The 17,521-nt window shown below is 36.9% G+C and overlaps 1 protein-coding gene across 1 annotated transcript in view; it reads right to left on the bottom strand.

Moving 5' to 3' along the window:
- Positions 1-3,334: 3,334 nt before the first annotated feature.
- LOC108572123 overlaps positions 3,335-17,521 on the bottom strand; it is a 65,312-nt gene continuing 51,125 nt past the window's right edge. Inside the window, exons 4-8 of the mRNA XM_017934316.1 lie at positions 14,283-14,425; positions 13,574-13,876; positions 8,287-8,835; positions 7,478-7,858; positions 3,335-3,541 (exon numbers count right to left, since the gene is read on the bottom strand). Coding sequence (XP_017789805.1) covers positions 3,335-3,541; positions 7,478-7,858; positions 8,287-8,835; positions 13,574-13,876; positions 14,283-14,425 — 1,583 coding nt within the window. The remainder of the gene's footprint in view (positions 3,542-7,477; positions 7,859-8,286; positions 8,836-13,573; positions 13,877-14,282; positions 14,426-17,521) is intronic.

The following is a 17,521-nucleotide window of genomic DNA, read 5'->3' as shown; positions in this document are numbered from 1 at the left end:
AATTTATCACTGATATGACAGGTGTATCGTACATCTCCGACAGAGAAAGTCTCTGATTATTGTGATGTTTGAGTTAGGGTTGACTCGATAACAACACGTTGGCCTTATCTGAGGGCGAGATTTCAACTTGACAGACTGTTTCCAAACTTGGAGACAGTATCGCGCGTATTCTCACTGCTCTGCACATTCTTGCGGATACATATATACAACATCTATTTAAGCAGTAAATGTGTATTGAAATTTCACGTTCATCGATGTATCGTGTTCGATTCTATGCAACCTCCCGTGAACTTTGGGGTATTTCTTTTACAGTAAATTATGCCAAATATGTTCCATTAAGTTCAATGTATTCTGGCATGACAGAAAACACTTTTTACTTGAATTTACAATGATTAATCTCTGATTATTTTATAATAAAATTGGACGAGAGCGGGAAGGATTTGTTAGAAAATAAGAGTACACTGTAAATTTGATAAGTTCCTTTATTTATTTATTCTTTCAGTTATAATACAAAAAGAGGCAAGAAAGTAGCACACTGTGTAATATCGTGGATTTTCATAAATGTAATTGAATAATAACGTTCTTCGTGTTACATATTAACTTTAAGCAGGGCCGTGTATAACATAAATTAATGTGATGCATTACTGTATCAAATAAATAAATCTAACTATAAAAATAACTAAATTTAATTAAAAAATATGTAACAATAATAATACTTTTGTTGCAACGCCAACGTCATATTTGGGCGGTATCTTCTGTCGATGCTTTGGTGATAGGGGGAAACGTACGCGATAAATATTTTCGTAATCTCAAACTATAATAATATAAATTAACACAACTTCAGCAATTATGTTTTTTTTTTTTTTTTAAATAAATATCATCCTCATTCTTGTGTACACAAGAAGAGCGCCAATTTTCATTTGCACGTCTAGGACCGAAAAAGTTTTGACACGGCTCTGATTTTAAGTCAACAATAGACTGCTTGTGTTCAAGTAATATATTTCTGTTTTGCTCGTTGGTTTAATGTATACGCTACTGTAAAAGCCCGAAAATGTTAGGTTCTTCCGGCAAATCCAAAGATTTACCAATAACACGTGATGAAAGTTACAATTTAAACGTAACAATCTGTGTTTCCGGACTTTTACCGATTTATATTGGTCTAAATTAAGATTTACCACTGGTACCTCTGACCTTTTACTTTTAGGTTAGGTTAGGTTAAAAAAAAATGTAACGTAACCTAACCTAATTTTCTGCGCTTAGGCATTTGCCGCAGTTCAGTAGTAAATCTTAAGATTTGCCAATTAATTTTTGTAAAAGCACGAAATAAATATCGATTTCATAATATTTCGGACTTTCCTAGAATTAGACAGAGAATTTCCGCGTCAATCTTAACATTTACCGGCGTACGGACTTTTACAGTAACATGTGGACTGAAACATAAACAGCAATGGTCGCTGCTACGTCAAAATTATAGCACAGATTCAAAATTTTTCTTCTCCAGTCAATGGCAAGTCGTCGAAATATTTCAGCCAGTTGATATTTATTATCGTATGTGCTTCATCATCTAAATTTTGCAAGGTTAACCGCAGCCGATTGTGGTGAGAGACTCGGCAATTGTAAAATAGCAACAACTCAAACTTTAACGAACATAAATTTTGATATTTGCAAACTTATAATCTAAGAAATGTCGAGAAATACGGAAAAAGATATAGCACCGGTCATCCAAGAGCGACGGCAGTAGAAAATACTAAATTCTACTGTCTAAATATCAATGTACGAAATGTACAATCTGTTATACCAAAGTGTGAATATTCAAACCGCAAAAAATTAATGCATAAATCACCGTTAACTAAAGAAGCTCGTTTGCAATTTGCTGAAGAACGTATTTGATGGAGGAAAAATTAGCGAAAATTTATTTATACTGGTGAACAGAGATTTATTGTAGATAGGCCGGCTAGACGTTGTTACTATTTCCTTGATTTGCATAAAGAAAAGCAGACATTAAGTCGTCGTCAAATGGGTGGTAGAGATGTAACGGTATGTGCTAAAGTTAGGTACTGTGAAGTAAACAGTTCAAATTATATTCAATTAATAGATGAACAAATAAAGAGATATGCAATTAAAATTGCGGGCAGAAATGTTATTTTTCTATGAGACATCTCGTGAAAAACTACTTGAAGCAGCAAAATATCAAGAATTAACCCTTTTCACTCGGAGGTGACTTTGCTGCAGAAAAGGTTGCAAATCGGACCTTGAAATCTTTTCAAACTAACGTAGAAATAAAGTATACTGTTTTATTTAAATATTCAACGTATTCTCTGTCTCACCGCGGTGAAGAAATTTACGGAGGGCCGTAGATCTGTTCCCTGTCTTCGTTAATTATTCACCAAGTGACGATTATTTAATGTCGCTTCTCAGTCGCCACTCTATTGCAAAGGGTTGACAAGATCTGTACAAGCAAAGGGAATTTCACACTACTGGAGGACTGAAAAGTTGTATTCAACAAAACTGGAGATCATTCAACCACAAATTTGTTAAAAAACTACATAAATCTCCACCAAAACGTTTGATAGAATTTATACAAAGTGACGGCCGAGTCACGAAATATGCTATCTTTTTGTCGCCCCGATTTTCTGTTATTTTCTGCTATAATCGAGTGTTCACTATTACGGTAATAAATGTACTAAAATAATTCGCCGCTCTCATTAACACGTTAAGTGCGGCGTCAGTCCGTGGTGACTGACAGTGAACTTTCCGTTCAGGCGGCGTCGGTCCGTGGGACCGGCAGTATCATGTTTAAAAAATAAATGTTATGCACTTCTCCTACTTTTTTTTTTGCAATTTATGAACACTTCTTCTATCAACCCGGATTGGTATTTTTTCGTCTGAATGCCGTGTGAGCGCATTTGTTATCTTCTGTTTATACTCTACAACCGAACAGCTCGCGAAGTGATCGCCGCTGTGTGCCGCCTGAACGGAAAGCAGAGCGAAATTGGCTCCGTGCTCAACGTGTTAAACACTACAAACGTAGAGAGCGAAGTAACACCTTCGAGATTTCAGAAAAATTATATACATATAGGGTGTGCTATCTTCTTTGTCGCGTAATGTAGATGCACAAAGTGTGTTCAAGGAGGATAATGACGATGCTACAAATCGTGATGTATAGTTTTTTATTTTTCATTTTCATATGTACACTCATTAGTCCAGAGTAGTTATATTAATCGTTACGCGATAATTACAACAAAAGTGCGACCGACGAATATGGTCGCAAGTCAACGATATTAAAGAATAACAGGTTGATTAACGATACTTTTCTTCTTCTCCTTTCCTCTCTTTACTCTCTTGCGATACGTAACTGGCGATGTCTCGTGACATCTTGGTTGTGTGGTTGCGGCGATTCGCCCTCGAAAAGAGCCATCTTTAAACGTTTGCACTTGGCACGGCGATTCTTGAACCAGAATTGCACGTTTTTCGGTTCCAGTCGCGGGAACTTCTGTCGATACGGCATCCGATTCAGCTCTTCCGTATATTTCAGAATCAGCTGCGAATTAAACAAATCAAATCTCCTAAGATAATTGATTCGACGATAAGAACCATGGTGTACACGAAAAATCATACATCGTGAATGTTTGACGAAAAAATGAAAGAAACGAAGTCTGATACAACAGTACAGAGTCAAGTGAGAAACAATAATCGTAAGTTACGTGCAGTGCTGTAGTCGTAAAAGCAGCAGAAGGTATACGGTATATGGTATACTATGTACAGTTATAGAAATCCATACATTGTATTATTTGTTGAAAGAAAGATAATAAGAAAAATAATAAAATAATAAAATTGAACGTTTTAGTCGGGTATTTGGTGAAAAATCATCATTTTAAAAGCAAATTGAAACAATTTAAAATGTTTATGTGAATATTCAAAAATTTAATGTCTCAGAATTTTTTAAATTATCAATAAGCACAGGGTATACGCCGTATACCCTCCACTACAGCCCTGGTTATGTGAGAAATATGTAATTGCAATTTATGCAGGGTGTAAAGTGATTTCTTCGAAACTATTAATGGTAGCGTGGAAATCCTTTTCTCGTAGTATATGTAACATGTTCTTTTTGGGGGTATTTTGAGTAAAGATCTATCAAGGGGATGCCAAAACCATTTTTCAGGAAGGAAACTGGGAGACCATGAGCGTTAATGAGAAATCATTTTATTTTTATATTGTAGATATATTGCTTGAAGTTTTAGACAGTATATCATCGCCACAATGTAGCGTTCCATTAAAAATATAACACGTGCAAACAAATGGATCGTTTGATTTCTTTTTACGGTTATTATTAAGGACAGAAACATAGCTCTGCTTCTAGCAACGGAAAAGAACATGGCGGAGAGAATTCGCGTAGTTTGTAGCAGTAGAACCCCGTGTAACGTGATAAAAGAAACTGCTACTGTTCCTGCATAACGCATAAAAAAAAGAAAAACATACAATTTTTGAAGTTGAAGAAAATTCAACTGTACCGGCACTGAAAAAGTGACGTCGGTGGAACTTAATTTGTATCTCTCGCGTTATAGGCGGTACTACTGTATTGCAAGTTCTAATCAACGTCCGAGAAAGTATTAAAGAAAGAATTAACAAATGTTTGGAAGTGTGATATTATTTGATACGTAAAATAATTTTGCACGAATACTTAATACCGTAGTCTTCAAATTTTTTTACTAAAAGATATTTTCTATACAGTTTCATAATTATGTAGAATATAGGAAATTGTTTTAAGTAAATGTTGCTAAAGTAAATAAGATTTATTGAAAAATTCAAAAATTTGCACATCATTTCTTTAAAGAAAGAAAAAGGGGAGAGGATCGGTAAGGGAAATTTAAGAGGTCTCGTAAAACTACGAAAACTGTGGGGAAAAATTTTCACACTATCTTTAACAATTGGGGAGAAAACACTTTGTATCTCTTTATGTGATATACCCCACATGTCCTACACTACTTATATCACTTGATTATAACGATAAAAGTTAAGTAAATAAGTTAAAAGCAATAAATTAAATAAATATGTTAGAAACGAAAAGTATGATAAATTGTGTTCGAAATAAAGAATGGTCTTTAATAGAAAGATTAAGGTTAAACCGGAAATAACGGGTGCATCAAATAATATCGCGATATTAAACTGTTTTTAAACAACGTTATATTAAAATGTACTTGTAATATTTTTAATTTCGGCAAGGATTATTTACATCTTTTACTTCATTAATGTACGAGTAAGGTATATGTACTTACATGTACAATATATTAAATCGGGTGTTCGGTAATAATTGGTGAAAAATTTAAGAGGCGTTTCTACAAGCCTAAATGTGACAAAAATGAAGAATAACAAAACTGCGTTTGAGGCTTTGTTTTTTAGTTATTAACAATTAAAGATATTCCCGTGATCGAGCAATCCTCCCTACACCAGCGAATGTAGGGCACATCGAGACACGGGGAATTCAACGATCTTGAAAACTGACACATAGTCAACAGCTTACATCGTACAATTGGAATTCGAGGAATCGAGGAAAATAATAACATTCGGTGCGGTAAACGACATTTCCGACTTCTGTGGCACTAATGTTTCTTTCACCATAATGAGTGATTCCACGTCAAAATACACAGAATTGCGGTCATAGTCATTGATTGTTTTCAAACTCGCAGAATTTGTCGATAACACCGATAAATATTAACTTTTTATTTGGAACGATTCTCGAGATATTCAATGTTAACATTTTGAAAAATTGGACGGAATCAGCCGACGTATCACCATTTTAACCACAACATTTTAGCTCTGATTAAAGATAATGTTATAATCCTGCACTCTTTGTGAAGCTGAGGAAATGCTCTTTCCGAATACGTACATGAAATTTTACTTGTAATTAACAAATGTAGTAATAACCTATGCTAAAGTTTCAACTGTTGATTTTACGCTGTTTAAGGAAAAGAGCATTTCCTTAGCTTCAACAAGGAGTGCAGGATTATAGCATTATTTTCAACCAGAGCTAAAATATTATGGTTAAAGTGGTGATATGTCGATTGATTTAGTCAAATTTTTCAAAATTTTAACATTGAATATTTCGAGAATCGTTCGGAATGAAAAGGTAAAATTTTACACACTTTACATTCAATTTTGTGCATTTTGACGTAGAATAGGCTCATAAAAAGACAACGAGAACTAAAAAAAACTATAGACAAATAGATTAAACCTATGTTAAAACTGCACTAATGTGTAATAATTAAAATTTATCTGATTATATTAAACTAAAATTAAGTAACTTATCATCTTATAACTGTAAAGTTAGGTTTTCTTATCGCGTGGAGTACCTCTTGAAAAGCTTCACTTTTGTTATCGAAATGACTCTATCTTGCCAAAGCTGATCTAGCCTTTTGCTAAACGTATTTAGACACGCCTAGTGAACGTCGTGCCTACTTCCTCTATTGTTATACCCTATTTAAAAGCGTGCTCCCAGGTTTTGAGACTATTCGTTGCCAATTTCGAGTTAGGCGTAAGAAACAAACGTATTGACTACGGAAGTCGGATGTTGTGTATTTTGCTTTTAGAATAAACTTTTGACCCTCGCCATGTCCTATTATGGCGAATTTTGGGGTATTTCTGTGTTGAGGAAGCCAAACATATCTTTTCCGTTTTTTGAAGAAAGTTGGAACAGCTGTGAATATTTTCGAAGAGCTACTCAACGCGAGAAGCAAACACAGCACTTAAGTTAATGGCTTTGTTATACTCGTACATTACTTTACAGTTATAATATTATACGTTAATTAGTTATAGTTTAGTACAATCAGTTAAATTTAATTCATTACATATTAGTATAATTTTAACAAAGGTATAATTTACTTTTCTTTAGTTTTCTTTGTCTTTCGTTAGTCTTTATTTCGTGTGCCTGAGTATGCGAATATTGCTGCGTACAGTGATTGTTTTTCAATGATTTGTGTGTAGTTTCATATGTTGTATGCGTAGCGCCTAATGTCATAGTCTTCTTCTGTATGACTTGTTCGAGGTAAGCTGCCAGCAGTGCGTCGCTGATTTTGAGGATCACTGTACCCTTGACTACATTCGTTGGTGTAGAAAGAGTTGCTTGGCTGCAGGGATATTTTTAAGTGCTGATAAATAAAAAACTAAGCCTCAAACGCAATTTTGTCATTCTTCATTTTCGTCTTATCGTGGCTTGTAGAATTATCCCTCAAATTTTTGACTAACTGTGACCGAACTCCCAGTACGTATTGGTATTATAAAGAAGGAAAGACTAAGCAAGAATTCAATGTTGGAAATATTATATAGTTGAGAAAATTGATTTATTCGCTTATTTCGAAACATAGCATTGGTTTCAAGCGTATCACGTATATCGCAAAATTATTTGAATCGTGAGCTGGATATTAACGCAGAGGAATGGCAAATTCTCATGTCGATAATTAAGCAGCATCGTTCAACTTACCGCGTGACTGGGATGAGTATTGTGAGTGAACCAAGCCTCAAGTCTCGGTACTTCCGTTACGGGATCGATGAACGTCCGGTTCCTTTTCCTCCTCTCGTCCATTATGCTGGTGGAACAACCAGCTGGTCCACGTGGCGGCAGATAAGGTGACATATACATTATTCCATGGCCGAACATTGGACTGGGAACTAAAGAAAATCCAGGCGGTAACGGACCGGCTGGTCTTGTCTCTTCATCTTCGGAACCAGAGGATACCCTGGCATCCTCTTGCTTCACCGACGACGGTGTCGAAGGAGGAGCCTGTTGATCCTCGGATCTGGTTGTTAATGACAGTGGACCGACCGATGGGCTGCCGGGTGGACAGGGAGAGGGTGATGTTGACTGAAAATGTACACGCATAACGATAACTATTTGGAAAACAATGAACTCTGAAGAAGCGTCGTTGAACGTGTTACACACAAATGGTATATCTGATATATTTTTGATCGATCTGTGAATTGTCATTTCACGCTTTTTTTTTATCATGCAAATTTAATGTCACAGTAGCAGAAAGAAACTAAGGTCTGAAAATTTTAGGGTCTAATAAGGCTTCTCTTGCTTGTAATGTTTCGTATAAAAAGTCATTTTCAAGGGTAAATTTGACAAGGATAGAGTTAGGCCAGGCGAAATTTTAGTTTAACGTCAAGTATTCTAATTTCTCCTTTGGAAAGTCATTCAATTACCGAAAGTTCCCATTGTTTTAAACCTCCCGTGTTATTTCCACGAAGAACATGCAAAGCATTTGAATTTTTCCGTGTTTCTAGACGTACCTGGTTTCTCGAATCCTCTTCTTCATCCGTGCAATCTTCGCTGACAATACTGGCGCCTCTCGGACTGAGCCCAGGAGGGCTGTAACCATTGACACCTCTGTTCTCAGCCCTCTTCTGAGCGGCTCTGGCATTCTTGAACCAGTAGACAACGTTATTTACGTCCAAGGGCTTCCTGCCTCGTCGAGACTCTAGGGCATTCAATTCCGAGACGTAGTGTTGAATCTGTTGACGTGACGGGTGTTGATTCTCACCGAACCATCGCTGAAGCCGCGGTAACTCCAATTCGGGATCGAAACTCGTTCTCATCCTAGTTTTATGCGAGTATTGGAGAAGAGCTGGATGCGGAGGACCGATCGCACCACCCGCCGTTCCGATGGTACCGCCTCCATCCGGCTGAGGGCTCTGCGTGTGGTGATGATGATGGTTCGAGGATGGTACCATTGGATTTAGACCCAAACCCAACTGTTGCTGTTGCAACCACGACTCGAAATTTCGTTTAGTCTCTTCTGATAAATCGTTTCCACCTCTACATAGAGATAATAATGTCATCTGTAAACCAAACAGTGCGTTCTGTTTAAGTAACAAAACGAAGGAAAGTTTCTTTGTTGTTATTTTTCTCTTCGAAATCTACTTTCCAGAACTCGGTTGTTAATTCGAAAAATCTGTCAACAAGTATTTCAAGGAATTTATACATATCTGATGGTCACGATGATAAAAGACGATAAATTCAAATAGGAACGAATTGTGGTAAAATATTGAGAAAATGCGAGCAATGAATTATTCGTAATATTTTGAAATTCAAAGAAGTCGTTTAGAAAGAATCTGAAGGTTTATATTTTGTTTAAAATTTAAGCATTATTTACAACGTAAATTTCCCAATGATCAGAAAATAGAAATATTCGAGTGAAAATTTTTGTCTCGTCGTTACTTCATTAGTAAGATAAACTATTATCGAGCCACAGTTATAAATGATAATGAATAATCTAGCGGACGTTGTTTAGTTTCAAATTTATTGTTAAATTTCCAAATAATCCTTAAAGTGTGCCCACTTATTTGGACGATAACACGATACTCTATTTGTTGCCAGATAATTTCTAATTATACCTACGGCAAGGACGAAAATTATCCGGTAATAAAATTATGCTGGAAATTTCTAATATCGTTAAATAAGAGAGGTAGGTGGGCATCGGGGTATTGTAGCGGTATAACTCCATCGTTATGGCATTAAAGAGGCAGATTATGGAAAAGTTTAGGCTCGTAGGAAGTAGTACGAGGTTTGACAAACGTATGCGTTATCTGAACAATGATTTATAAGAACAAATATCTCCGCCCGCGAAGATTAAGGTACTCGACGCCACTTTAATAACGCTGTAATCCGTCCAGTATCCATGGCACCTTGGTAGCGCCAGATACGGCGCAGAACGGTTATTATCCACAGCCTGTCACCCGCTAGAATTCTCATCCGGCGAATTTTACAACCCGGCACTTAATCACTCAGGTAGGCAGTCAAGACGCGAAGCGGTTGACAGGATACGAGATTTCAGAAATTGGTAGATAAACATGTAAACATCACCGAAAATGAAAAAAACGGGCCATCCAGCTTACCTGACGACATCGCGCTGTAATTCGAGCACTGATTTACGCCTATTTATTATTTCCAGATGACGTACTAGCGTCAGCTGATCATCCGTAGGGTAGCAGTAAATCAATCGTCGTTGCGAGAGCTGATCAAATATTCTCGAATGTGTTCAGGGGTATACGATACTCGGATACGCAGACTTTTCCGTAATACAGAGGCTGGCAATCGGGTATCAGCGGGAGATAAAGCGAGAAAACCAGTGGGAAAATTAGACAAGGTTTTAACTTTTGTTATCTCGAGATTTTGAATCTATTACAATTAGTCTATACTATTCCTCTCTATATAACAACAATGCCAAACATTGTGCTTTTCTGTCTGCTGATAAGTATCGAAGTTGCTTCATCGTTGTGGAAATATAAGAGATTGTTAGGAATTTGATGTACTAGACACTGCTCTGCAGACTTAACGAACTAATGTTACACGCATACGTAAAGACAAATTATGGCGAAAATCGAAGTTTTCACGAACAGAAGGGTCTCTATGTAAGCTACTGCCGAATTGAATTTTCTTCTTCGTTATTCGCAAAAACAGCGAAGAGGAAACGATAAGTTCGCGTACACGAGCAATTGATTCGAATCCGTAAACTCTATATGAAGATCACACTTGAGCAACAACGATCACAGGGCAATGATACTAAGATAAGTGTTAGAGAGGGTAATCCTAGTCGTGACAACTACTCATGCAAATTTGTCGAGACTTCATAAATCGGCCCGTTGCTGTTGTTGGCTAATATGAATGCAGAGTCTTGGCCGAACAATCGGCAGATTAAGTCGCACGAACACGAGCCGACGGTTCTCCATCACAACCGTTCGCCATTAGCCGACGGGCCGAAACTCGAGCAGGAAACGTCTGTCGGGGAAAATTGGTAATCATAGACCACCGCGAGCGGCATTAAAGTTCGGGGTTGGGCGAATATAGCAGGATCTTCAAAGAGAGTGCACTTAGATAATGCCCGCCCGAAGAGGGAGGAACACCCCCTCGTCCTTCTCCTTCTTCCGATATCGAGGGGGCTTTTGATGAAGGCTGCGAATTTGGTTGAGTAAAGGGTAATCCTATCACACGATATGAGATCTTCGTTGCCGTCGAAAGGGCACACTCGCGCGGCCCCACCGTGGAAATCGCGCCACGCTGCTCTTCAACTTTCGGGAAAACCAAGTCGAATAGCAACCCATCTTCCCGACCATCTTATTTTGAAAATTAAGGATAGAACTTGACGATGGTTAATCGCCATTATTAAATCGATCATCGTTTTTTTTTTTTATTTTTGGTACATTTGTAAATTGGACACTGTGTTTTCAAATTTGAGTATTAAACTTTGAAAAGTTTAGTCTTGAAAAAGTTTCTACGACTGAAGAATAAAGTCTACGAAATCTTTAGAATTGTTTTTATTGTATTTGTAATGATTCCTTCTTTTTCAATTTTCTAACGACTTATAACCTATGCTATTGCAATATCTTTTTAGAATTATAGAAAATATTCAAAATAAATCAGGATATTACTTGTTATCAAGAATGTGTACATACAGAGTATTCGGCCATTTCTTGAAGAAAATTTAAGGGCCGATTTTAGAAGTCAGAATAAGACGAAAATTAAGAATAACAAAATTGCAATCGAGGCTTCGTTTTGTAGTTATTAGCGTTTGAAAATATTCCTGTAACCGAGCAACCTCCAAGACACGAGGTGTACACTGATTCTCAAAATCAACGACCCACCTTAGCTCGTAAAAGTGGCAAAGAAGAAGAATATGACATTCGGCACCGTAAACGGTATTACCGACTTTTACGGCACTATCGTTTGCTTCACGACGATACACTTTCTTTCTTCTAATTAAGTTAACACTTTATAGCCATAAAGTAATGTCTAATTAGAAGAAAGGGATGAAAATAAGTGCTGTGTCCGCTTATCACGTTGAGCAGCTCTTTAAAAGTTTCGCTTTTCTTGTTGAAATGATTCTGTCCTTTCAAAGCTTCCACCGTTGATCTTCCAACGTTCTTTAGACACATCTAGTGAACACCGTCTCCATTTTCAACATACCTTGCCATACCTTTGCTTAAAAGCATGCTTGCAAATGTTGAGACTATTCCTTTGTTGAGACTAAAGCACTGGAAAAGGAAGTCGGACATTCAACTACCACATGTCGCGTTTTAGCCAATTAGTGGATATTTTTCTCCCGAGGAAGTCAATGTCTTTTCGGATTTTTGAACAGAATCAGTTTAACAATGAAAGCGAAATTTTTGAAAAACTACTCGATGCGGTAAGCAAACATAACACTTATTTTCGTTTCTTCATTCAAATTACACACTTTACAGTTATAAAGTAATAAATCAAGTATTTTTAGTTTGGTATAATCAGTTAAATTTAGTTTATTACATTTTAGTATACTTTTAATGTAGGTTTAATTTATTTTTCTTTAGTTTTTCAGATTTCATTTCGTGTGTGCGCGTGCATGTGAATATTGTAGTGTATAGTGATTATTTTCCAGTGATTTGTGTGTACATTTGTATTTGTTGTGTATACATATAGTGTACATTATGCTTGCTGTACACAATGGAATACACGTTTGAAGAACTTTCCAGCATGCACCTGTGTGGTGATGATGGAAATGTTAACGCCGCAGAAGAATATTACTCTCTTCTTCGCCACGATTTGTACGAGGTAAGCTGTCGGCCACGCGTCATTGGTTTCAGAGGATCACCGTACTTCCCGTGTCTTGACGTGCCCTATATACGTTGGTGTAGAGAGGGTTGCTTGGCTACAGGGATATTTTTAAATGTTAATAACTAAAGAACGAAGCCTCAAACGCAATTCTTTATTCCCGATTTTAGTCTCCTTTCGGCTTCTAGAATAACCCCTTAAATTTTCTCTCAAGTGTGACCGAACACGCCGTGTGTAATTTCATTTCTTTCTATCCGACGCCGTAAAATATACTTCGTTAGTAATTAAAAAAAATTTGAAACTTTAGATTAAAGAATTTATTCCCAAACATATCGTCTTTTTTTATTAAATGTTTATTAAAGTATTTAAATTGCTAATTAAAGTTGAAAGGAATGAAACTTCATTGATAATTATTCACCATCCAGTGCTTAATTAACTGAAAATGTTTTCCATGATAAAAAGGGGGGTTATAAATGTCATTGTGGTGACTTAACACCGAGAAGACATTTATTTAAGACGAAGATCAACGAGTGGCGACCAAGAATCTACCAAAGATTAACACTGGTTGTGAAAGGAAGAGCAAGAGTACCGGACGGAGGACTTCTTAATGAGATTAGGCGCACCAACGACGAACACTCCCTGGTTATATTTACATTTTATACATTTTTAAGCGATCTTATACCGGAGACTCGCTTCAGCTACTTGATGCCAAATTATTCTTTGATTCCACGTTTCAATGCTTTAATGTAGTAGCTCGATCTTAATCCCCGTTCGAAATTACCCATTCTTTGCCAGTACAAAAGCTCCACCTTATATAGAATTAACTTGTAATCCCTTAAAAATTCAACAACTTATTTCTACGTTTAATTATTGGTATCAGATTACAAAAATTTGTCAATTGTGATGTTCTGTGTTGAAAAACCGTTTCCAAACCGTCGAATTATATTAATAATTATTTATGTATATTTAGAAACAAAAATTAATGTAACTTACCTCGTCTAGAGGACAACCGGCTGAGACGAGAAGCGCATGGCTATGCAGTAACAGCAGTCTTAATAATTTGTTTCTAACTTCGGCTGCTGGACTGGGCGGCGGTGGTCTCGATCTGTATACTTGGATCTTTAATGTTGCGACCGACGTTAGCTCACCCAAAATGTCGCCGACTGTTAACAGAGGACCATCTGCGACTTTTTCCATTGGCAATGGTTTCCAATTCCTTATGACGATGCTTCCTCTTGCGCTTGGTATCAAGTCGCTTGAATATCCAAGACGTATTAACGCCTCTCCTACCAAATCCTGAAAAAATGAACAAATTTAAAAGTTACAGACTATCTTCATGTTGGACTGTAAGATTTTAGATTGGTTCATGGCTTTACCAGAATTATCAAATTCTACTAAGTAGATTACTAAATTGCTAAATTTGGTTGATTTACACAGACCGACGCAGAAGCCCCTGATACTTTTGCAAAACAATTAAAATGCAACATTCAGATTTTTTCCATTAAGTGCAGAAAATGTCACTTAAATTATTAAATTCGTCGTTTGAAACATTTTTTATAACTTCTCGCAAAGCTTCAAGGGTTGTCTTTTAATGTGTCAGAGATTTCTGCGCCATTCTGTATAAATAAACGCTATTGGTGCCTCTTACAATTATTTTCGACACTGGAGTTTTCGATTTTACGCAAAAATAAAGTATGCTTACCTGAAAAGGCATGGCTACAGGGATGATAACGTACGAGTCCGTTTCTACTTGAGGCCTCCGCCAATTCTCACGGGAGTTGCTTACATGACTCTCTACAATGTTGTGGATCGTTTCGACCACACAGTGTACTGGAAGATTCTTCCCTGGAATAAAAATTGCATCCGTTATTAAAACCTTTTCATTGTTTCACGAAAAGTGGTGATTAATCGAAAGGTATGATCTTATATCGGAGCCGCATTTACCATAAGGCGCATTTGGCGCGAGCTGAGGTCTCGCTTTCTATGGGGTTACATTTTAAAACCTTACTTCTCGCAAACAACAGTATGAAAAACAGTCTAGCTATAGCAGCGAAATAAAATACTTATTTTTAAATATTAAATTCGTAATATGAAAAGAAGAGGAGAATTTATGAGGGTCCGCTATTCATCAAGAGGTCGACATCGACGGGAATTTCTACAAACCAATACTTTATTAAAATGAGTTATTATGGAAATGTCGGCACTTATTTTCTATAAACTTGAAAAAAATGTATGAATTTGATTAACTAAAATAGATTTGTTCTTTTGAGGTCTCGTAGTGGTGTTGCGCCTAGGGCCTTCAAAAGTATAAATGTGGCTGTGATCTTGATTGATTTCATGTATTTATGAAAAGAATGATGTAAATAACATTTAAGAATGTAGAAGTACGTTTTGAAAATAGAGATAAAATGGATTAAAAAATTTTTGTTTTATTGTTACTTATCGTTATTGAAAGAAAGAATTAAAATAACATATGGTTATTAAAAGAAGGAATCATATTTAATATACTAAGATTTAGGAAAAATTTTTCCGTTCTGTTTTCTTGAACTTTGTATATTGATATAAGATTTACAATATGACATTTTTTAATGGAAACCTATCTATCGTGTTGAACGATTTTAAATCATCTTTCTAGTAGTTTACGAAACTGATCGTAAAAGAAATAATACAGGTTTTGAACAACTAAAGTATATCGACGTAAATTGAAAGCAGTTTGTTTCATAAGTGATGTTCCATTGACCCGAACAAATGGTAGACACTTCTACAGTGCGTTCAAACTAAGAGTAACCTCGCTTCGCGCATGAGACCTGCGTAAGGAAGGGCTAGAACATCCGAACCCCCATTTAACCGCACACGTTTTTCTCCGTCTTACCCTCTGCTACGCTCTCTGTCTACTGTTGCGGGCATGTCGCCTCATATACATACACGGTGATATAATTAATTCTCTATTTACTTTTGCATTGTTCTCTTTTTGGTCTTATTGCTGCTATCGTTAACAGAATGTTTCTTACGATCACATAAAGACTTTGAAGATCTATTCTGATTTTCTTCCATACCGTTTTGTAATTCTTCAAATTTTATTTCTTTTTCTAATCATGCGACACTCTATGCGTTAAAAATCGTTCTTTTGTCGGATTGCTTACCGCCCACCTTTCAGTAAGTTTACAGCTGCAATGCATAATTTTATCTCTGAAAATCTTTAATATATTTCTGGAACGTTTTCTGTATTAAAGAAGTTGAGGACAAACGAATAAGCTGAGACCTTTAACTCAAAAATCAAACTTTCCTATTTTTGAGTTGTAACGAATGAAATTTTTATCAACATATTTGTCACATTTTTCTGATTGAAACGATACCAAACACGACATAATTTGGAGCATATTTGCTTACTTAATAAATGATAATAAGTAACAAGTAAATACGTAAATATAATCCAAATTTTTCGCGAATTACGCGCGCGACACAAAGTTGAATGCACACATTGTTGTAGTCTCTATTCTCGAATGCAACATCGATGGAAGCACTATTTCGAATGCAAAACATCGTTGTACGTGGTACTTTTGAATGCAACACTGCTTGAAGCGTTATATTTGAACACCAGCATTGTTGGAATCCCTATTTCTGATTGCAACATTATTAGAAGCGTTATTTCGAACGCAAACATTATTACAAGCACTACGCACGAATGTAACATTGTTACAAGCGTCATTCTCGCTTGTAACATCGTTAACTCGTATTATTTTCGAGTGAACATTGTGGCAAACGTGTTATCGCGCTTGCAACTTTGTTGCCTACGTCGCTCCCGAAAACTGCACATTGTTGCAAACACGTACCTGACTTGCAACTTTGTTGCCGAAAACCGCTCCCGAAAACTGCACATTGTTGCAAACGAGAACCGGGACTTGCAACTTTGTTATCGAAAACCGCTCCCGAAAATTGCACATTGTTGCACGACGCGCCGGGTTGCAACAATGTGCAATTTTCGTGAGCGACTTTCGGCAACAAAGTTGCAAGCGCGACAACACGTTTTGCAACATTGTGCAATTTTCGGGAGTCGCGTGCACGACACAGTTGCAAAAACAGTAATCGCGTTTGCAACTTTGTTGCTGAGTGTCGCTCCCGAAAATTGCACATTGTTGCAAGAGGAGTAACCGCATTTGCAACTTTGTTGTCGAGAGTCGCACCCGAAAATAGCACATTGTTGCACGACGCGCCGTTTTGCAACAATGTGCTATTTTCGGGTGCGACTTTCGGCAACAAAGTTGCAAGCCAGGTACTCGTTTGCAACAATGTGCAGTTTTCGGGAGCGACTCTCGACAACAAAGTTGCAAACCCAGAACGCGTTTGCAACAAAGTGCAATTTTCGGGAGCGACTCTCGACAACAAAGTTGCAAGCCCAGAACGCGTTTGTAACATTGTGCAATTTTTGGGAGCGATTTTCGGCAACAATGTTGCAAGCCCGGTACTCGTTTGCAACAATGTGCAATTTTCGGGAGCGACTTTCGGCAAAAAAAAGTTGCAAACCCGGTACGCGCCTGCAACAATGTGCAATTTTCGGGGGCGACGTACGGCAACAAAGTTGCAAGCGCGATAACACGTTTGCCACAATGTGCACTCGAAAATAATACGAGTTAACGATGTTACAAGCGAGAATGACGCTTGTAACAATGTTACATTCAAGCGTAGTGCTTGTACTAATGTTTGCGTTCGAAATAACGCTTCTAATAATGTTGCAATCAGAAATAGGGATTTCAACAATGCTGGTGTTCAAATATAACGCTTCAAGCAGTGTTGCATTCAAAAGTAACGCGTACAACGATGTTTTGCATTGGAAATAGTGTTTCCATCGATGTTGCATTCGAGAATAGAGACTGCAATAATGTGTGCATTCAAGTTTCAAAGGTGAACAGTGAAATAAAAGTATCTTGCTACTTAAAAATC

Source organism: Habropoda laboriosa, unplaced genomic scaffold (genome assembly GCF_001263275.1).
Source record: "Habropoda laboriosa isolate 0110345459 unplaced genomic scaffold, ASM126327v1 scaffold136, whole genome shotgun sequence".
Taxonomy (NCBI): domain Eukaryota; kingdom Metazoa; phylum Arthropoda; class Insecta; order Hymenoptera; family Apidae; genus Habropoda; species Habropoda laboriosa.
This window is presented reverse-complemented; position numbering and strand designations above follow the sequence as displayed.